This window comes from Monodelphis domestica, chromosome 8, assembly GCF_027887165.1.
Source record: "Monodelphis domestica isolate mMonDom1 chromosome 8, mMonDom1.pri, whole genome shotgun sequence".
Taxonomy (NCBI): Eukaryota; Metazoa; Chordata; class Mammalia; order Didelphimorphia; family Didelphidae; genus Monodelphis; species Monodelphis domestica.
Window position 1 is genome coordinate 56,535,979 of NC_077234.1, and position 23,677 is coordinate 56,559,655.

Sequence of the window (23,677 nt, forward strand, 5' to 3'; positions counted from 1 at the left end):
CTAGAACAGGATTGGAGGAAAGTGAGCATACTTTTATACTACTACTAATGGGCAGTTATTTGGTGCAATCTTTCCAAAAAGCAAAACGACATTATACAATAAGAACTGCCAAATTGTTTATCCCCTTTGACCCAGTCATCCTACAAGTGGGAAGATGCCCGAGAATATTAACAGGAACAGATGGCCTATTTCTTTTTAAAAAATGGAAATAATTCATGTGTCCAAGAATTGGTGAACAGCCAAACAGAATGTAGTATATGACCATATTGGCATGTGATTGCCATAAGAAATAATGAAAGCTAAATAAACATGGAAATAAGGGAATTCCTGAAATGATACAGAGTGAAGAAAGCAGACCCCAAATAATAATATTTGCAGTGGCTAAGTAAATAGCAACATCAAAAACAAAACCCAGAAAATTAGTTCAAAAGAGAACACGACAAAAAGATGTGAACATATACCCAACTAAAGAGCCAAATTATAAACAACACAGTTTAGTTTTATATAGAATCTTTTTCTATAGATGGCTTCCATAGTTGTATTTGTTAATGAATGTTGATTTTATATTACAAGAAAAAGGGAGAGAAAGGGGGTACATGTCATTTACTGGTTTGGACACTGGCCAGGGAAGCTACAAATGGAACAGTGAAGAACCAGAGAAGATTCCTGTAGGACTGCTGATACCTAAGTGGGAGGAGAATAGAGAGAGAACGGTGGAGGCAGTGAGGGTGGCCTGGAGTAAATACAAATAAGTGATAAGAACATCTGGAGAAATTCTATCACATATGGTGAGTTTTTTGTGAAATACTTCAGATAATTTCCAAACTCGGGAAAGGAATCTCTATGGGTAGCACGGCTTAGTGGAGAAGAGTAAAGCTTCTGTCTCCTCCTTGATCAGAGGAAAACCTTGTGAATTTGGAACACCCGAGGATCTATGCTACTTCATGCAGTGTCCTTGGAACAGCTAGGACTGATGATAGTGTCTGCATTGAGAAGCCAAAACCATACTTGGAAAAAACTTCCAAAGGGGGGGAAATGCTCCCAAGAACCAGGAGCTGTGAGTTACTCCTTTGCCACACGTGCTCACGAAGCTCGAGCCCAGGTCTCCCTAAACTCTATCTCTGTACCAGAGAAAGATGTGCCCCATACGTTTGGTGTATGTTCTGAATACATTATTCTTACATGCTATAAGATATATACTTTCTACTGTCATTTTATAGCACAGCACCTTCCTAAATAACCCTTACAAAGAGCTAACTGAGTCTGGCTGACTGATATCAGCTAACAATCACAGGAGCAAACACACTGATTGGGGCTCATAACCTCTGACATTAAACAGCCACCATCACCACTCCCAGCCCACCAAGGTTAATTTGAGGGGCTTAGAAGAACATAAAAATCCATCTCTAGGGACCCAACCTGCCATTCAAGTGGGTATTGGGAGAATAGCTGTATGTTCTATCCAAATCATTAAGCTTGCACCCAGGTTTCCTGCTAGAAGATTGTCTGGCTGGGGTGGGGGGAGCATTGAGAAACCTAACAATTTAGAATCTGTGTAGGGCGCCCTCCATGACGTTTGTTCCCTTCCCTACTCTCCCAATTGAGGGGAATTGTAAGGCCCTTTTGTTGGGCTGGATACGTATCACGTTTTTGCCTCACTTGATGTTAATACACAGCAGATCATTGTACAAAGTTGTACATGTTTGATGAATAGTCTTAAAATATACATGAGAGACCTCTTGTTTAAGAGTGCATTTGGTTCTACTGAGCCAACGTGTGTGTGTATGCGTGCACGGATATAGAGGGTGTTCCCAAAGTCTTAGCACAGCTTGACACTTCAAAAATGGATTTCACTTATGCCTTTAATGTTGTCATGTTTTGACATATTTAAACATACATAGGTGCTTACAGTTATTTACTTACTGGTATCTAAGTACATAAGCACATGTAGTAATCCTATATACAAGCTATTTGCTTGTTCCAAAAGTCTTAGTGCAGTTTTAAGCTTTCATAGATTGTTTATTCAAGCCAAAAATAAAAGCTTGATTCAGTTTTCAACTTTTTTTTAAACCCTTGTTTTCTGTCCTAGTAACAACTCTAAGGCAAAAAAGGGCAAGAGGTAGGCAAATGAGGTTAAGGGACAGCTGGGAAGCGTCTGAGGCCAGGACTTAAAGCTTTAATAGTATACTTATTTATGCTTTAAATGAAGGCTTAAATAAATATTCTATAAAAGCTTAAAACTTCTGGGCCATCTTGTATATCTTTTATTGATACTTTTTAGCTTTATACTATATTCTGAAAAACTTTTTTAAAAAAATTAAAACCCTTACCTTCCATCTTGGAGTCAATATTGTATATTGGTTCCCAGGCAGAAGAGTGGTAAGGGCTAGGCAATGGGAGTCAAGTGACTTGCCCAGGGTCACACAGTTGGGAATCTGAGGCCAGATTTGAACCCAGGATCTTCCATCTCTATGCCTGGCTCTCAATCCACTGAGCTACCCAGCTGCCCCTGAAATACTTTTTTTTTATAAAAACAAAAGCAATAAATAAAGCAGGATCTTATATGTTATATGTGGTAGAAAGTTATCTGTGAAAGCTTACTTCTTCCCTTCTCAGATGTTCAAGAAGGATGCATAGGTCATTCTCATAAAAATTTTAGAGATCTTAATGAATCAGCAAACCTGTCCCAGGCACTGGTAGGTGCTGAGAGTACAAAAACGATCCCTGCCCTCAGGAATCGGGTAATATATGTATAATCTGGTAGAATTGCTCATCAGCTCTGAGAGGGGGGAGGGAAGAAGTGAGGGAGACAACATGAATGACTTAACTTTGGAAAGCATGTTGAAATTTGTTATTGGAATAAAATAAAGTTTTTTTTCTCAAAAAGAAGTTCTATTAGGGGAGTCATGATGTCAACGTGTACATCTCTGAGTCTATACAGAATAAGTGCAAAATAAACACAAGAGAGTTTGGACAGGAGGGCACTGAGCATTTGGAAGCATCAGGAAAGGCTTCCTGGAGGAAGTATTGCTTGAGTTATGTCTTGAAAGAAGAGAGGGATTGTCTGAAGCAGAGGTGAGAAGGGGGGTTGTTATATTCCAGCCATGGGAAACAACACAAAGACTGGGAGACGGAGTCAATTGTAATGATTAAGTATAATGAATTCTTGTGTTCTTGGGCAAATATAAACCACATTGGCTGTGATGGATTTCTTTTGCAGAGAAAGGGAGCCTATCGACATAATGCTTTTTCCTCAGCCATCTCCATTTACGGTCAAGTGTATCTATCTCCAAATGAACCTTCCTAACAAAGCAAATTCACTCATCTTAATTGTATGCATTATCTAATGAACAATAATATTTTGGGACCTATTTGCAAGTGGAAGACTGAGCTTGACTTCTTTCTTGAGCATCTCACACCCTGAACTAAAGGCATCTGTAATGTGAAACAAAGATTTTCTTTGGAGAGAAGAGTTTTTACTTTACTCAATGGGGACCCCATCTGGCTAACAGGTAGTAAAAATGAATCAACTAAAAGCTGACCAAGACTCCTTTCTTAATTAGTGATCTGAAAGTGGAATTTAAAAGGTGAAATAAACTCAGATGGAAATAAGAACTTTGCAGGTTTCTCTAGATCAAAAAGATCATATCTAGAGCTAATAATTTTTCACATGAGGGAAGAACAGAGAGACTCCTTTGAATGAGAAATCAAAGGGAAACGGACATAGAGAAAGACATAGAAAGAAGGAATGTGACAAGATTATGAGAATTTCACTTTCTGAAATGAAACTTTGCATCTCAGAGAAAAGTCACTTCAGCTATGATTTGGTAACTGAGCACTGTGGACAGCTCATCTGAACAATTCAGGTCCCCAAATGGATTTGCTTTGATCTGAAATCTCATTTTGGCCAAATTATCTGGACAATTGCCAGCTGTCCCCCTTGTTTTGTCATCTGTAGGTACAATCTTGAGGTAACGGGATGCTTGGGAAGTAGTCAGAAAGCCTGGGGTGGGGTCCTGATTCCACCACCTTCTGGTTGCCACTACTGTGACCTCAATTTTCTCATCTGTAAAATGGAGATAATACTTGCACCACTCCACAAGATTCTTTGGGAAGCTTCTATGACATAATATCTGTGAAAGCACTGGCTAACCTATTAGTGCTTTGAAAATGGAAACTATTATTAAATTTTGGGGTTTTCTTTTCTCTCTTTTAGAATGAAATGAAGACAAAGAACTTTTAATAGCCAGTTGTTTGTTGAGCACTTGACCCAACCTTTCACAAGTTATCTTTGCAGGTGCACTTGGATGCAGAAGCCTAAGCCATTCACTTTATAAACTGTGAATCATCAATTAATACATTTTTTCTAGCTACTTTGTTCAGAAAGACCCCCGAGGAAGGGTTTTCTATGTTAGGGAATGTGGAAATGTTTGTCAGTTAAGTGCTTAGATTTTCTTTTCAATTAGAAAGCTATTATCAATTTTGCTTGCTTCTCTTTTATGGACTTTATATTCCAGCCAAACTGGACAACTTGTTCATCCATACACATGTGTATCTACCACCTCCTTCCCTTTGCACAGGCTGCCTTCCACTCTCAAGCCTGGAATGCTTTCACTTCTTGCTTTTACCTTTTAGAATCCCTTCAAAGCTCAATTCAAGTACCACCTCCTTCAAAAAGCCTTTACTGATTCTCCCCCACCACCACCTCCCCAAAATTGCTTCATATTTACTTATCTGAGAACCTGTTATTTCCCCCTAGGTAAGTTCCTTCAGAGCAGGGTCTGTTCCCTTTTTTTTAGTTGAACCCCCCCTCCCCAGTTTCTAACACAGTTGCTGGCCCAAAGACATCTTCATTTATTGTACTTTTTCAGGTTAGGATGGGGAGAAGTTGCTCCTTAACTTAAAATTCACCCTCTAAGAAAAGCACAGTCATGGTCCTTATTCTCTTGGGAGATCATGTGCTTGACAATTCTCTTCTCTCCACAGGTACCTGAAGGGAAAGTTGTTGTTCTTTACTTCCGATTCCTAGACCTAGAAAGTGATAACTTGTGTCGCTATGACTTTGTGGATGTGTACAATGGCCACACCAATGGGCAACGCATTGGTCGCTTCTGTGGGACTTTCAGGCCCGGGGCCCTTGTGTCCAATAGCAACAAGATGCTGGTGCAGATGATCTCGGATGCTAACACAGCTGGAAATGGCTTTATTGCTATGTTTTCTGCAGCGGAACCAAATGAAAGAGGTATTTTCCACCATTGAAACTTGGAAGCCACTTCCTCATCCTTTGGGAAGTATTCATACAACCATGATCCTCTGATACCTTGTATCATCTTTGCACTGTATAGCAGACTGCTACTCAAGCAGGGCTCCTTCACTATGAAGTGTGGAGAATATTGCAGCACAGCTGAATCACGTGTTATCCTTTGGAGGAAAATGGACAGGGGAGTAGGAGGAAACTGTGGAGAGTTGGTAGTTTGAGATACTTCTTTTTCTTTTAGGTAACAGAATGGTTTGTAAAGAGCAGTATTTATTAGCAGAACAAAGCATTCACACCTGTGGACCACAGCAGGAATTAGTACATTTAAATGCAATTTGTTAATAGATAATAACATATTCTTAAGAACTTTTAAATTTTTTATTATTTTTTAACTTATAAAAATTTTTGAACTTGAGATTTCCCCTGCCATACCGACTGAGAAGGTAAGTTACGTGCTAACCATTATACATGTGAAATCATGCAAACTACATTTCTATATTAGCCATCACCAAAAAGCAAAAAAAGTTTAAGTGAGAAAATTATTCTTCAATTTCTACTCAGAATTCATCAAATCTCTCTCTGGAGGTGGGTGATAATTTTCACTGGAAGTCCTAAATTGTTTTGGATCATTGTATCGATCAGAGTAATTCTGTATTTCACAGTTGATCATCATCACAATATTGTTGTTCCTATGTACAATGGTCTCCCGTTTCTGTTCACTTACTTTGTATCAGTTCATATACATTTTCTCAGATTTTTCTGAAACCATCCCCCTTGTCATTTCTTATAGTGCAACAGTGTTCCACATGCTGAGCCTCTAAGAGAATTTTGATAGGCTAATTAGTTTTAGGTGGGATTATTTTTAATTGATTTGATTTGCTGATGAAACAAATGGTGCTACTTGGCCAGATTTTCAAAAGGGATTACTTTCTCTTCTTTTTCCAGGGGGAGGAAAGGAGGAAGTGAAAACATATTTTTGCCCATTAGGAAAAATATTAAATTCCGAAAAATGAAATGCAAGAAATATCATTTTCTAAAGGCAGACAGATGGTACAGTGGATAGAGTTCTGGACTTGGTGTCAGAAATGTCTGAACTCAAACCTGGCTTCAGACGCTTCCTAGCTGTGGCGTTCTGGGCAGGTCACTTGAATTCTATATGCTTCGGTTTCCTTTTCTGTAAAATTTCCTTCTCTGTATATAAAATGGAGATGATCATAGCACCTCTCTCCCAGGGTTATTGAGTCTGATGAGATGATATTTGTAAAGCTATAGAAATGCTAACTGGTATGAGGAGAGGTTAGGTACTCTTTCTACTCTGTATGACATATCTTATAATAATCACATTATCTAATATTTATATAATGTTTACAATGTGTCAGGCACTGTGCAAAGTGCTTTACAATTATTATAATCTTCACAACAACCTTGGGAGTTAGGTGCTGTTATTATCTCCATTTTGCAGATGAGAAAACCTAGATAGAGGTTAAGTGACTTGCCCAGGGTCACACAACTAGTAAGTGTATGAGATCAGGTTTGAAGTTAGATCTTCCTGACTCCAGGCAAAAAGAGCTTTACCACCTATCTGCCTGGAGAAAATAAAGCTTCTTTTATTTACTTTTTTTTAATTAAAATTTCTCCCAGTAAGCAGATGTCTATTTTCTCTCCTACCTTCTCTTGGAAAAAAAAATAAGGAAAAAGGAGAGAGCATGGATTGTAAAATATCAGAAAATGATGCCTGAAAATTGTATCGACATATAATCTGGAAAAAAAAAGAAAAATTAAGCTTTTTTGAGAATCTGGCCAACTAGCACCAATCATCATCACAAAATGAAATTAGTTAAAGAATAGCCTCAAAATAAGTAAGCCTGTCAAAACTCTCGTAACTGTTCAAAATAGCCTATCGTCAGTTAATGAATAACATGTAAACTTGTTAATTCCTGCTTTGGGTCACACCATTGGAAGTTTTGCCATGATAATAACTACTACTCTTCTCTGCTTAGTCTTCAGACCTTTTAGAGCTTTCACTGGGCTTTTTGTGAGTCAAAGCCTTACATGAACAAAAGGATGGGACAGCAGCAAAGTCAGTCAAATAGTGTCAAGCCAGTTTTGTTTTGTTTTTAATGGCAGCCTTCTTTGATGACCTTGAGTGATCAGGCTAGTCAGCCCATTAGATGGTATAATGTATATCAGCTCAGCCAGAAGTACATAAAGAATGATAAACAATAAATCTGGCACATCAGTCTCTTGCCTAAACTTTGTGATCTCACTTTTAGGGTATTCCAAGTTATTTACATTACTATGTATTTTGCTTCATCTAAACAACCTATCCCTTTGGAATTCATTATTTCTAATCTTTGTTTTTACAATTATAGGGGATCAATATTGTGGAGGACGACTACAAAGACCTACAGGTTCCTTTAAAACACCCAACTGGCCGGATCGTGATTATCCTGTAGGAGTCACTTGTTTATGGCATATTATAGCTCCAAAGAATCAGGTGAGATTTATTTTTCATAATGTGGAACTGTCTAATATTAGAAAAAAACCAAACTATAGATAAAAATGAAGAATCTTGACAATACCTCAATTATCATGAAATCATAGAATGTGGGATAAAAGGAATGCCCACTAGATCAGAGGAGTGGTCATCCAACTTCTGTTTGGAAACCTCCAAAGATGGAGAATCTATCATCTCTCAGGTCAGCCCATTTCAATTCTGGACAGTAATAATTATTGGGAAGTTTTCCCCAAAATTGGGCCTTAATTTATGTCTTAGAAAAATTCTCACATATAGTTCCCAGTTCTCCCTTTCTGGAGAATATTCCTTTAGGGACTGTGAACAGTCCTTTAATCAGCTGGGCTGCACAATAGAGCACTAAGTCTAGATTTAGGAATCCCTAATTCAAATCCAACTTCAGTCACTGACTATGTGACCCCAGATAAGTCATTTAATCTCTTGTGATCGCCTTTCCCCCTCTGTAAAATGAAGACAGAACTTCCTGAGATTGGTGTGAAGACCAAATAAGGTAATACAGCTCTCCCTTCCACATCTCAGGGATAAGGGGTGTGATACCCCAAGGATCAGGAAAACCACATAAAATTTTTTGGCCCTCCCTTTGTAGCAGAGAAAAGTCTGAATTTTTTCTTTTCTTTTTTGGAGTGTTTATAGTACTGTTACTGTAAAATTTCGGTTAAGTATTTGGTATAGGTTTTATGTTCATCGATGTTAACATTTCTAATCTTTGCCATCTGACAGCTTTCATATTCTTTTCTCAAACTTTAACTTTTAAAAAAAATTGTGCATACCTATGCTATTAAAAGATAAAATATGTTGATATTATACAACATTATACCCACATGTTATGCATTTCTGAGTTTCTAAACTTTTTCTGTATTGTCTTTTGGCTTTCACATGTCATCTGTGGCTTCCACAAAACTCCCTCAAAATTCCCATTTAATTTCTAATGCTGACCCACAATAAATTGCAATTGCAATGGGGAAAGTCACGATGTAGGAGGAATACCTATATTTGTAAAGCAATGAGCACAGAGCCTGGCATGTAGGAGGCACCTAAATGCTTGGCTCCTTCCTTCCTTCCTCCAGATACTTAAATGCAGCCATCATAGCTCCCCTGATTCTTTTCTTCTCCAGGCTAACCATGCCCAGTTGCTTCAGCTGGTCCTCTTATAACATGACCATAATAAGGCCCTTTACCATTCTTGTTGTCCTTCTCTCTACACTATTGAGCTGATCAATTTCCTTCTGAAACTATGGTACCCCAAACTGAATATTATTAATATTCCAGAAGAGACTTCATGAGGACAGGGACAGTTGTCTCCCTATTCCTAGAATTCATGCTGCTTTTAATGAAGTCCAAGATGATAACTTAAAAAAACAAACAAACTAATTTGAGTGATCCAGCTAATCAGAATCACACAACAGTTTTGGGTGTGTCCACACTGCCAGAAAACTATAAAGAATGATAATGATAAGTAGTGAACAGGACAAGCCAGCTTCATAAATTAGCTTTCTTCACAACAACAACTACTACTACTACCTAACTCTATCCATAACATTCCTTTCATTTTCAATGTTAGTAATTTTTTTTAAATCCTTACCTTCTGTCTTAGAATCAATACTAAATATTAGTTCCAAGGCAGAAGAGAAGTAAGGGCTAGACAATGGAGTTAAGTGACTTGCCCAGGACCATACAATTAGGAAGTGTCTGAGGCCATATTTGAATCCAGGACTCTCTATCCACTGAGTCACTTAGCTGCTCCTATAATTTTTTGTAACAAGGAAATTAGGGTAGTCTGGAATTACCTGTTGGGGGGGGGGGGGACACATTTAAATTAATTAATTAATTTATAATATTTTCCCATGGTCCCAAGATTCATGTTCTTTCCCTTACCTCACCCAAACCCCCTCCCGTAGCCAACGTGAAATTCCACTGGATTTTACATGTGTTGTTGATCAAGACCTATTTACATATTATTGATATTTGCACTAGGGTGATCATTTAGAGTCTATATCCCTAATCATATCCCCATCGAACCATGTGATCAAGCACTTGTTTTTCTTCTGTGTTTCTATTCCCACAGTTCTTCCTCTAAATGTAGATAGTTTTCTTTCTCATAAGGGAATGACCTGCTTTTAATGAAGCCATGATGCCTCTTTGAAATCACCATTTTTCTTTCTTGTTCATCAACTATATTCTTAATGATCTATTCTAGAATTTTCTTAGGAATTAGAAGCAAACTTACTTGTAAACCTGTTGTTTCTAGATTCTGTTCTCTTCTCCCTTTTAAAATTAAGACATTTGCCCTTTTCCAATCTTGTGGTGCCTCTCTTGTTTTTCACAAATTTTAAATATTGCCAACAGTGGCTTGACATGTACATCTTCTGCCTATTGTTTTAGGACTCAAAGATACAGTTCATCTAAGCCAGATGACTTGAATTCATCAAGGACAACTGGTTGCCTTTTTATCTCCTTACTCATGTTAAATATCAATTTCCTGTTAATTATTTTTGTTCTATCATTCATAGCACCAAGGACATTCTCCATTGCACTATAAAGTTGTGATTTATACTCAAATGGATCTGGGATAACACTGACTTAGCTATATTTTCTCCAATGAGGCAGACACAATTCTATCCATGTCTTCCTATCCTATATGGCTCATTCATTTTTATCCACAAATATGCCATGGTGGGGGGGCGGGGGTCCACCTAACACTCTAAGGAACTTCCTCACCTTCTCATGACAGCCAGAAAATACATGTGCATTTGTTTCCTTAAGAACTGTTTTGAACATAGAGTGGGGCAGTTTTATGTAATAGGAAATTAAATTTGTGAAATGTAAAGTTATTGTATGTGTCTCACGGGGGGGAAGAAGAGACAACTCCAGCCTCTTCTCACTAACCTTTCTTCAAGGGAGATTTTAATTATTGTCAAGAGAGAAATCAGAACCAGTGTAAGGGCCAGTGTAGGGCCACTTTGCTCTCCTCAAAGAGGGATAAAATATATTTGTTTTCTCTTTTAAATATTCTTAGTTTAAACGGAGTAACTCTAAGATTCATGCTAAAGTCCTGATAACTATTCATTAATGGGGAAAGGGGAGGCGCAAGCTTTATATTTAAGATTTGATCCCATTTCCCACCAAATACAAGTTCTACAATGAATGCACATGGAACAAATAGCAAAGAAACCCATTTATCAAAGTCAATGACAAAACAGAAATCAGGGAAAGTCTACTTATAAAAATATGCATCAAGAACAGATTGAATAGTAACTTTTGAGAGTGAGGTAACAACTCAATCAAAAGAGAGTCCTATATCTTACCCAAAGGGAAGTCCTGTGAAGTCTTTATTGTAGTAAATTATGAAATCGTTCTTACTTTCAGCGTAGAAGGCAACAACCTCCTGGTCCCCATCCTTACTTTCAGCATAGGAGGCAACAACCTCGTGGCCCCCAGTAGTCTTCAGCCCCTGAGGCTGATAAAAAAGATCCAGTCCCCACCCCCACCCCCAGCAGGTGGCCCTACCCATCAGGAGACCCCAGTGGAGGCAGTCAAGCCCATGGCACTCCCTGCGGACACAACTTCATAGCCCCGCTTGGAGCCATAGCACCAGCTTGTGGATACCTCAACCCCCATAACCAGTGGGGACTCCCCTACCACCTTACTGGAGTGATTTCAACTAGGGGGACAACTAAAGCAGCTATCTGGTATCTGCAGACTTTTTCCAAATGATCCTTCCCTCTCCCCTCCAAAAAAAAAAATCCATGACATTGAAACAATGGTCTTCAACCTGTCCCCTCCTTCCCAGGACCCAGGAGGGTAGAACAATTTTTTAATTTAGTTCAAACCCCCTAGCCCCAAGGGTGGAAGGAAGGGAGTACATCCTTTGTCCACTGGAGCCAGATCTTCCTCCCCCCACCCCATTTTATTTTTTAGGTCTTCTATCCCCACCCCAAACTCTGAAACCCTGTTGACTTTTCCCCAGAGTCTCTCTTTCCCATTTTTTGGCCTGAAAAGAGATTGGCATCTCAGATCTTTTCTCTCCAAACTAGAAGCCAGGAGATACCTGGATTCCTCTCCTCCCATGTTTTTACTCTCCCATCCTTTCATTCAGTTATGGGGCATTGATCTCCACCAGTTAGAGAGAATCCCATACTAATGATTTTCCTTTTCAGTTTCATCTATCCTGCTTTTCATGGCTTCCAGCAGGTCATTTCTGGTCTTCAATTTGCTTATTATTTCATTTGATTTCTGGGCTTCAATTTCCAAGTGGGAGATCCTGTCTTTTAAACTGTTATTTTCTTTTTGGACTATTTCCCACTTTTCTTGCCACATCTCTTCTATTTTTCTGACAATCTTGAATTTAAAGTCTTCAAGAACTTGTGACCAATTTCCATTTTTTCCCCCGCAGATTTGACTGTGTTTAATTGTTGGTCATCTTCTGCTGTCTCTTCTTTAGTCTGGGGTTTTTTCTGCATGAAAATTATCAAGGGTTAACATTTTCTTCTTGTTTTTTTTTTTGGTAGTTGTGGATTTTAGTTCCTGGGAGTAAGTGGCCATTGCCTTGTTCCTTCCTGGTCAGAAGTCTAAGTGAGGGATGTGGGTGATCTTTGTATTGGGCTCCAAAGAGGTTTTTGTCCTGAGGATATTTTTCCCCAGTCCTCAGCAGTGTCCAGCTCCAGCCCCCAGAACTTAAAGATTGCCTTGCAGAGGCCTGGGTGTGGAGTGTAGGCAGGTCTCTGTATTGAGCACTAGCGAGGTTTTTGTCCAGAGGCTATTTTTCGAGTCTCTGGCATTTTTGCAGTGAGCCGCCCTCTCTCCCCAAGCTCCTCAACCCCCCATCACCACATTTCCTCAGCCTCCCAGTGTTCTGAATCGTTTCTCTTAGGGGTAAGTCTGTGTTGATCTCAGCCAGCCTCCCTCCTACAACTTAGAAGTTTGTCCCGTTTTTGCTAGGACTCTGGAAAGGTAGGTGAAGTGGGGGAGGGGTGATGAGCTCACCCCTTTGTGGGGGAAATTTCTCCCCCTTTTAGTGCGGAAATGCCCTAACTTTGCCTACCTTCTGTGCTGTGTCCTACTGTGGAATTCCTTCACTCCTTTGATCTTGGTTTTGTCTTTTTGAGGCACTCTGTCTCGATTGGTGGAGAGGAGACATAGAGCTCTGCTTCTACTCTGGAGCCATCTTGACCAGAAGTTCCTCAGTCCCATACTAATGAGCTTTGGGTTTGGATTGCATTTGTAACTAGAAGGAGTCACAAAACACATGAGGAAAGGGGCTGACTGAACTGGCTTCTATTTGCCTTCAACGCTAACACTACTCATTGCCTCTCATTCGAGATGAGGCTCCTCAGCTACCAATCACCTTTACCACAGGGCTTTTCAATGTCGTTTGAGGGTTTTTTAAGCAGTCAATTCAGAGGTTGGAGTCCCCAAAGCCTCTTTGGACCCCATCATTGGGTGATTCTGTGATTATTTTAAGCATGTGTGAAAGAAAAAAAGTACCACGACATCTTGCTTCTTGTCTTATTTAATCTAACCTTGTCCTAGTTGTGGCCAAGCAAAGAGGGAAATGCAAATCTTCCATGGCAACAAAAAATAAAGCCTTTTGGGGTCAGAGTACAGAATGAAGTCATACAAAGGTGATAATAAGAACCATAATGATAATAATAATAGCATTTGCAGAGTACTTTGAGGTTTGAAAAACTCTTATTTATGTTAACTTATCTGATCCTTATAACAATCTAGACTAAATTTTCATCAGAAAGATCAAGAAAAGTCAGTCAAAGGCTTTGTTACATGGACTCTATGTACCAAGGGACTGGTAAGTGGGAAGCAATAAGATCTGAGAGTGGAGGCAGAAACCAAAAATAAGGGAAACCAATCTGGAAATAGAGAAATCAGTGAAGAAAAGCAATATAGTATCATGGGAAGAGGAATGAATTTGGAGTCAGAAGATGTGGGTTCAAATCCCAACTCTGCTATGTACTTACCTGTATGACATTAGACAAATCACTGAATCTCTCAGAGCCATATCTAGCTATAATTTCATCTATGCAGGAGGAAATTGGACTTGATTTGTAAGGGCTCTTTCTATTCTTGGAAATTATTACAGTCATTTTAATATTAATGTTCCTGTCAAAGTCAGCACATGTTCAAGAAGCCTATAATGATCTATCATACTCCTTGTACCTGTTGGTTTTTGACTAGCACTGACAGCCAGGGCTGTCTAACTCACCTCCAAATCTTCCTGAATGGGAGGGAAGGAGTTGTATTAGGGTTGGAGCAGGAGAAAAAATTAGCCTCTTTTGTTTCGTGAATCCTTACAGTTACAAATTTAACTTTCTATTTTACAAAGTTGATATATTCCGATATTCAAAACAATTCTTAAGAAAAGTAAAAGAAACTCAAAGCCGGGAGAGATCTTAGACAGCAGAACAAATACCATGTTTTATTTGTTAAAGACAATTAAAATCATCATCCTATGGATAAATTTGAGTTGACCATTTTCCCTATTTTTCGTAATAGTCATCATAGCCACCAGTCTCCAGTAATGTCCTGTTCCAATGCCTCATAATATCCTGGATGTGACCTTGAATATGGAAGGCATAAATTCAGGGAAGGCTTGAAAAAAGCCGTCTATTAGAAATGCTTCAAGTCTGAACCATTCTGGCCTTCATCCACTGTCCAAGGATTATTCCAGCTAAGTTTGGAAAGATTTATCACATGGGAGGGAATTGGCCACCCAAATAATGATATATTTTTGCCACAATTCATGAAGACAGTCTATTTAAGTGTAAAGCAATGATGATCTGCACCAAACGAGAGAATTCTTGCTCCAAGAACAGAATTTTGTCCCCCCCCCCAAATTACAGGTCCTTAAAGTCTTAAAGAATAACCATTAAATGATAAGTAATAAAGGGCAGCTAATTAAGCATCGACATCATAAAAAATCAAACTATGTCTGTTTCTCAAAAAAGAAATTGTAAGCTCAGATTGGTGTGAGAGAAGCCCCAGAGTTCTTTAAAAGTGTCTTTCATATACTAGATGTACAAATTCCACGCAGAAAGATTGATTCCTTGCACCTGAGAGTAAGGGCAGCTTGGATTTCTGACATTGATTAGTTCATTGATTATTTAAGTTTGTGTGCTTTCTGGGAATCTGTTTCCATATTTAACGTGGCAAAAAAGAGTCAAAGTATTCTAGCACCCAAATGTAGAGGCAGACAAAATTTAGCTTATAGCATTTGAAAATCTATGGGGACCATTGCTGTGTTGTTCAGGGAATTCTTCAAAACTAGTCTCTTGTTCACCTTATAGATAGAAGATGTAGCTTGAGATTAATATTGGGAAATATTTCCCAATATAAATCCCAATATTTTCATTAATGGATAAATTAAGTCAGAATAGCATTGATGCTGATCATTGGTTTTCAGAGTGTGGCCTGGGGACCTATGAGCCACTTTCAGGGGGCCCAGAAGATCAAAACAATTTCCATAATAATACTAAGACAAGTTAATTTTTATATGGTAGATATTAATAAATAATTCATATATGCAGAAGTTCTTTGGGAGGATCTTAATTATTTTTAAGGATCTGAAGACATCTCAAGTGCAAAAAAATTTGAGAATTAATATTAATGATAAGAAACAAAAACTTTGAACATGATCCTGAAATTCATTTTCATTTTAATAACAGAATTTGAGAATTTATTAACAAATGCTACTAGATTTTATAATCTACACTGAAACATTTTCTGCTTGCTATTATACTTTTATTAGTGAACACTGTAATATTTTATGAATTAAAATTAGGTTTTAGGAAATGTAATTTGAGTTATTATATGAATAATCCTTTGAAATTTAATGGGTCATTTTTGTCGCTCTGTTATAGGTTTAAATATCTTAGGATACCCAGGTTCTGAGCTATTTAATTGGACTCACACATTATCTAATTAGAAATCTTTTATTATTCTCTCAATGGCTAAATTCTAATTCTTGCGTCTTTGTATCCAATTTATAAACTCTTTTATTTTGTTAATGTAATTTTTGGCTAGGATCTCTTGAATTTTTAAACATGAGAGAAGCTTTTGAAATCACTGGGAACCCTCTTCAGAAGAGAATATATGAAGGAAAAACTGGGTCTTGAATAATTTAGGAGCCCTTTCTCATCCTACAAAATCTATGGGATATTTCCTGTGTTTAAGGCTCATTGAAAGAATGCCCCCTTTCCTTCTCTTTTCTTTTATCATTTCAAAAGCACTGCCCCCTATCCCCTCCACATGGGACTATATGGTGAATTTCCAAGCCTAAAGATAGGAACTTAATTTTTAACAGTCCATTGAACATTATTTTATTTGTAACTATTGAGAAGTCATAGCATACAGATAAACCCCAAACATTAATAATACACTATAAGGTAACCTTATAAATAAGTCATCCACCCTCTCTCTTCATTCCCTGCCACCCTCAGTCACACCCAGGGGTGGAGAAACAGAAGAACCTGGCTGCCTTTCAAGTCCAAACAGCTACAGAGAAGAACTTAATTTCAGTTTGTTGTTGTGTCTGATACTTCATGACTCCATTTGGGGTTTTCTTGGCAAAGATACCTGGAGTCAAGAAGATTCATCTTCATGAGTTCAAATTTAGCCTCAGACACTTAGTAAGTGTGTGACTCTAGGCAAGTCACTTAATCTTGATTTCCTCAGTTTCTTCATCTGTAATATGAGCCAAAGAAGGAAATGGCAAAGCATTCTGGTATCTTTGCCAAGAAAACTCTTAAAAAGGGGTCATGGAGAGTCAAACTTTACTGAACAAAACAACAAAAACTAGGGATAAATGCTCCTTCTCCCCCAAGCACATTCCAGTTGTCAGAATAGGTCAGTTAGCCTTTATTTAGCCTTTACTATGTGCCAAGAACTGGGCTAAACTTTACTGAAACAAAGCAAGTCCCTGCCCTCAAGGGAAGAGCTCCCATTCTAAAGAGGCAGACAACATACAAACAAGAAAGTACATACCAGCTATAAACAGGGTAAATGGAAAATAATCTCAGAAGAAAGGTCCTGAAGGAGTGGAGGAAAGAAGGAAAGAGAGAGGAAGACCAGGAAATAACTCCTGCAGAAATTATATGTAAGCTGAGTCTTGAAGGTGTCACAGCGAAAGGGTTCTAATGAGATTAGAGAGGGAGTTAGAACAGGAGAATGGGAGTGGGCAGCTAGAGCCTTTATGATGAGATTTAAGTAGGAAAGGTAGGTGTTCAAAGGGAGAGTGGTTTCATTGGCTGGACAAGTAGGTTTGGCATGAGAGAGTGAAAACCAGACTAACAATGCCCTGTAACATCAAAGTAAGGCATAAAGTAGTGAAAACAGTGGCAGGAGTCCAATGGGCATTGCACAGTGGGAAAGAGCTGCCATCTTTCATCTGGTTGCCATAATCTTTCCCTTATTCCATATATATATGTGTGTGTGTGTGTGTGTATATATATATATATATATACATATATATATCTACCATTATATAACATATACCATTGTATAATGAGCTATAAAATCAAATTATGTCCTGTACACCTTTTTAAGAGTTTATTATTTTTATTTATTTTATATGTTTATACATTCATATAATATATACTTATATGTATATTCCTTTTATATTTAATTATATTTATTTCTTTAGGTAACAAGTATTTTATTAATCTGACCTGTCCACTGCTTCTATTAATTAATTAAATTTTCTCAATTGAGCAAATTAAACAAAATAAACTTTCTTCCCCCTAAAATTCCTCAATATTTTGGCTGCATAATTAGGGATAAAAAATTCCCATATTATCCATGCCTGAAAATGTATGTCTTTCAACATATGTAAGTTCATCACCTTTTTGACAGGAGGTAAGTCATCCTATTTCATCTTCATCCTTTTGGATTCGGTGGCTTATCATTGCATCCATTAATTGTAATATCTTTCACATTGGTTTTGTTTCATAATGTTTTAGAATTGTCTAGATTGTCTTCCTCCTCCATTCTATTGTCTTGGCTTTGCATCAGTTCATGGGGGTCTTCCCAGTGTCCTCTGAAACAGCCTGTTTTGTCCCTTTCTTAGCATAGTAATATTGCATTACATTCAAACCACAACTAGCACAACATTTTGGAGTCCTGGGCTACTGAACTCCTCCTACTTCCTATTGGGAAGGAGAATGCCCCAGGGCAGTCCCTGGATAAACTCAGGCATTGGACATTGTGGCACTTATGCAAGATGCTATGTTGGGCTCTTGGAGGAAGAAAATAATGAATGAGATACAATCCTTGCCCTCCAGGGCCTTGCAGTTTATGTTCCTCCTCTCCCAACACACACACACACACACACACACACACACACACACACACACACACACACACACACGTACTTCTTCTTGATACCTGGCCCCTTTTTCTGTGTTCCTTCCACTTCATTTCTTTTTGAAGAAACTTGGCCTCTTACCACCTCCCACAGTGACTTCCTAGAATTCCAGGGAGCTTCTGATTTTGGATCCATCGCTTCATTTGCTTTCATTCTTTGTCCCTGACTGACCCAAGGGCTAACCCTCCCTTTTCTCGTAACTTCATATTGAGTAGTTTGAATGCAAACATCCTTGTAACCCACAGGGATTACATGTAAGCTTAAAATCGTTTATATAAAACATAGGTTAAATAAGCTACAAAAGACATTTTGCCTGAATCCAGTCCTGAAGTTTCCCAAACTACATTCTAGTAACGTTCTTTGCCTTCTACATCACAAATACTTACCAATTTATAAACTCCACTTAGCTGGAATGAGATAATATTTGTAAAATGCTTAGCACTGTTCCTGGCACATGGCAGGTGCTATAGAAATGCTTAATCCCTCCTTCTTCTCTTCCCTAGATGATCTCTTGAGTGACATCTGTTTGGTTATCTCTACATCAACTTAACTCTTCTCTCCCTTAGAATGAAAATCACTCCCCCATGGCACCCTTCTTTTGCCATTGGTTTATTTCATGCATATTATTTGCCCTGTCCATTCTCCAAAACAAGATGCCACTTTCCCTGAGACTATTAATGTATGGGCTTTACTGACAGCAGGGCTATGGAAGATTAATTTCAGCAAACACAGGTAGGGACAGCCTCTTCCTAATAAAAATAGACCATAGACTTCAGAACTCTGAGTATGCAAATTGAGCCAAAAACTATGATCAAAACATGCCTGATTTCCATGTGGTTAATCTCTCCTGGTTTGACTCTGAGGTCTATTGCCTTGTTAGGAATCCTGCATTTCTCTCCCTTGATTTTTCCTGGATGATCTCCTTACTACAATGACCAATAAATACCCTCCTACAAGCGATCCTGCCTTGGAAAAGTCAATGCCCCCAATCCACCACAAAATCCAACATGCTTCTATAGGTTATAATCTACAAAACCCTTCTTAATGAATGTGCCTTAACGGAGAGTATGAAATCCTCTCGCACTTTCCTTCCCTTTCTCATGCCCTTCCCATCCTGGCAATACAGCATCAATGAAGAGAGCTTCTATCCCTACCGTTCAGTTTCCTAAATGAAACCACCAGCCTCCAGTCTTAGATAACCTAACAAAAGAGGAAGGACAGCTAGGAGGTACAGTGAGTGGATCTAGAGTGCTGGGTCAAGAATCAGGAAGATTTAGGTCCCTAAGTTCGAATTTGGTCTCAAACACTGTAGTTGTAGGACCCTGGGCAAGTCACTTAACCCTATTCACCTCAATTTCCTCATCTGTAAAATGATCTGGAGAAGGAAATAGCAAACCACTCCAGTATCTTGGCCAATAAAACCCAAATGGGGTTGCAAAGTCAGCCACAACTGAAAAGAATGATCAATAATGACAACAAACGCAAAAGAGAAAGGTCTTGGCTGAAGTCCAGTTAAAATTCCTACACCACCACCCCCAACCCCTCAACCCTCAATCCATTTAGCTTAGAATACTGGAGACATTTTTTTCTCACTGACTAAAAAAATGTAGTTCAGATCCTGACTCAGATGACTCTACTCCTACAAAATGTCTAGTGACCACTATCAGCCAGTCTGGCATCTGGTGGCACAGATAGAGCACCAGGCTTGGAATCAGGAAGACTCATCTTCCTGAGTTCAAATCTGTCCTCAGACTCTGACTAGCTGTGTGACCCTGGACAAGTCATTTAACCTTATTTGTTCCAATTCCTCATCTATAAAATGAGATTGAGAAGAAGGTGGTAATAGAAACTCCAAATGGGGTCACAGAATCCTACACAACTGAACACCCAAAGTCCAACAATGTGTGACACTATTGATGATGGAAGAGACCCCCCTGCTGGATAACCTAAGATATGACAGACCTTTGAAGATGGAGTTCAGGAAAAAAAAAAAAGCTACCAGACAGACTGGGCTCCCTTAAGATAGATCAGAACTCAGTGATGAGTGACAACAAGAAGCAACATTTCCATAACACTTTATGGCTTATGAAACACTTTCCTCACAACAACCTTATGTAGGTAGTAGTACAGATATTGTTATCTCCATTTTCTGGATTGGGAAACAGAGGTTCAGAGATAGGAAGTGACTGTCCTCAGGTCACAAGCCAGTGACTGTCAGAGCTAGAATACAAGTTCAGTTCGGTGTGACTCTTACTCAACCATTTTTTCCCACTAGAGCACAACTAACTACTTCAATCCATTCCAAACAATGAGTCATGACAGCTTGGAACAGATGACTTTATGAATCAATTTGACAAGCAGCTTCTAGAATTAAGTATGGACTTAGGAAAGGAGACATTGGATTCATTCCTGCTCACTCTGATTGGGTAGTCACCTCACTACAGATAATGGGTTTTAGACGGGTCTCCCAGGAACTCTTCTAGTAGCTTTGTTCCGCCATTTTCCCCAAACAAATCTCACTCAGACCCCCTAGAGGATCTCGAGGAAGCAATTCACTAAGGAGGCATCTGGTCTCACAAAATCCTTTTGGAATGGGCCAGGAGGCTGCTGTACTTGTGCTGTGGGTGAGCAGGCTATGACCAGACCATCTACCCTTCTTGGGGATAGGAAGAAAACACAAGGGGGTAGGGGGAGTACAAATAGGTCACCTCTCTTGCGTTCCTTCTCACTAGGCAGAACTGGTTTGTGCTCTATTCTTGCTAGTGAATCTCAGCTTCTTTAACTGTCAAGTCCTTTGGATGTTGGACCAAGTGGACTCCAGTGATATTTTGAACTTCACATTGGTCTGACTTTGAATTGGGAAGAGGGATCAACCTTGTATCCCTCCTGTAACTATTGTAACAATTGATTGGTGACTCCTCTTCCTAGGCACAGTTGATGTATTTAATAAATGCTTGCCTGCTTGATTGTGTAAATCTCACTCTTGGGAAACTCCCCCCACTCAGCACCTTACAGCTTCTTCTTTTCCCCAGTGGTGCTAAGATGCAGTACTTGGTCCAATATGACCTGCAGATTGCTTGGGGGGACTCAGGTTATTGTCCAAGCAGATGCACATCTTCTTTCTCTAATATCAAATGAATCGGGAATTTTCCAATGTGTTCAGGACTTGGAAACCTAGCACTTAATCTTTATTAAAAATTCTGGTATTGGGACAGCTCCATTATTTGGTAATCTGGGGAAGTTAAGGGACAGATGAGGATATGCACATGTCCAAGTCCACCAAGAACCTCTGTGTTTCCCTTCTTGCTTGTTGTTCAGTCATTTCAGTCATGTCCAACTCTTTGTGACTCCATTTGCTGTCTTCTTGACAGAGATACTGGAGTGGTTTGCCATTTCTTTCTGTAGCTCATTTTACAGATGAGGAAAATGAGGCAAATAAGGTTAAATGGCTTGCCTAGGATCAACTGGTTGGTAGGTCTCTGAGGTGCGATTTGAATTCATCTTCCTTACTCCAGACCCAGTGCTCTATCCTTTACACCATGCAGCTGCCCCTCCTTATTTTGTACATTCCTTCTCCCTCCAGCATAATAACAATAATAGCTGACATTGATATAACACTTCCAAGTTTGTAAAGCTCTCACATGCGATCTTCACATTAGCCCTGTGAAGTAAGCACCTTATGTATTATTGTTGTGATTGTTGCTATTCCCCTCTTAGAGAAGAAGCCAACATTTAGAATGATTAAAAGGCTTTGTCCATGGGCACTCATCTGGTCAATATTGGGGAAAGGAATAAGCATTTGTTAAGCCTCTGCTCTGTTTCAGGCACCATGCTAAACATTTATATTATTTCACTTGATTCTCTTGGAAGGTATGTGATTATGATCTCCATTTTATAGTCGGGAAAACTGAGGCAGGCTGTTTAAGTGACTTGCCCAGGGTCACACAGCTAGTATCTGAAGTGAGATCTGAATTCAGATCTTCCTGACATCATACCTGGAACTCTAACCACATGCCACTAATTTGCCTTAAACACCTCACTCCCTTCCCTGTTGCCTACAAGTACTTTGTGATGGAGAGTCACCTAGTTGTTCCTCTCATTGACAATCCATCTCCAAATTCCATGTATTTTCACTGACTGCCTCCCACCCTCTTCTGTTCATCATTTCCTCCTGGCTTCCTTCAAGTCCCAACCAAAGTCGCACCTTCTTCAAGAAGCCCTTCTTTGTTCTCCATCATCATGCCTTTAGATCCAGAGCTCCATCTACCTTCCCCTTAGCTATCTCTAAGGCTATCAGCTGACTCCTTTGAAGTCATGTCCCTAATTCTAATTCTAAATCTGGTACTCATTTCACAATACCTTGGTGATTTGTAGTTAGAGCATCCCTAAGAAGACCCTTAGCCCTGAGAACAGGCGATGTCCCATTGGAGGGGGGGAATGACATCTGGATGTCACTGCCAGACAGCACAGCTGTGGAAGATTAACAAAGACACAGATGGCAGGCAATTCTACCTCCACAGAAGAACAGCCCTCAAGCCACAAAGCTTGGAGACTCTACAGCTAGCCCCTGGCTTGGAGAGCTCCAGAACTGACTCCCACAGAGTTGATCTCTGTATGTCTCCTGTTTCCTGGACCTTTTTTTGTCAGAAAAATCTAATCTAGTGTCCTCTTCTTTTCTCTTGGAGGAATTTTGTTGGTATAATTCAGTCCCTAGAATCATCCACCTCAGTGTGAGTTGTTGGCACCCTTCAAGACACCTTTAAGGTGCCTGATGAGACTGCACTCCCACCCCAACTGACCAACAGCTTATAATGGTATGGCCTGATCATGTCATCATGCCTTCTATAGGTACACTTCAAGAAAGCGAATGATTCTTTAGCTTTGGCCTTTGTAAGCAGACTCATCCCACAATTCTTTTATTCAACATGTTCTCTAAAATAAATGCAATCTCTCATCTGACTTAAACTCACATATAATTCCTCCCATCCAGGGATTTGAAGCATTGAAGTGTATATTCAGAGGCAGCATGACATAGTGGATGGATAGAGCACTGGACCTAGAGAGTATGGGTTCAGATCCTGCCTATGACACTTTCTGGATGTGGCCAAATTTCTTAAGTTCTCTGATCCCCTTCTTTTTCCTCTTCTGTAAAATGGGGATCATTGCGGTACTTACTTATCTCACCTTAAAGAGCTATATTATGAGAGTTAGTTACAGTCAGGAAGACTTGAATTTAAATCCTACCTCAGATATTTACTGTGTAAGTTACTTAAACTCCTTTTGTCTCAGTATCTTCATCAATAAAATGAGGATAGCAATAGCACCTAATTCCCAAGGTTATTGTGACTATCCAATAAGACAATATTTGTAAAGTGCTTTGCAGACCTTGAAGTACTATATAAATGCTATAATCACCACAATTATCATCATCTTTATCACCGTCATTCTCATCTTGATTGAAATATGAATCAGGATCCCTAATCACTAACTGTTCTTCCTCAGTGAAGCAAAT

At 39.1% G+C, this 23,677-nt stretch overlaps 1 protein-coding gene across 1 annotated transcript in view; it reads left to right on the top strand.

Moving 5' to 3' along the window:
* Positions 1 to 23,677, top strand: part of PCOLCE2 (procollagen C-endopeptidase enhancer 2) — a 97,332-nt gene that overhangs the window by 45,528 nt on the left and 28,127 nt on the right. The window contains exons 3-4 of the mRNA XM_001372286.3: positions 4,987 to 5,242; positions 7,630 to 7,754. Coding sequence (XP_001372323.1) covers positions 4,987 to 5,242; positions 7,630 to 7,754 — 381 coding nt within the window. The remainder of the gene's footprint in view (positions 1 to 4,986; positions 5,243 to 7,629; positions 7,755 to 23,677) is intronic.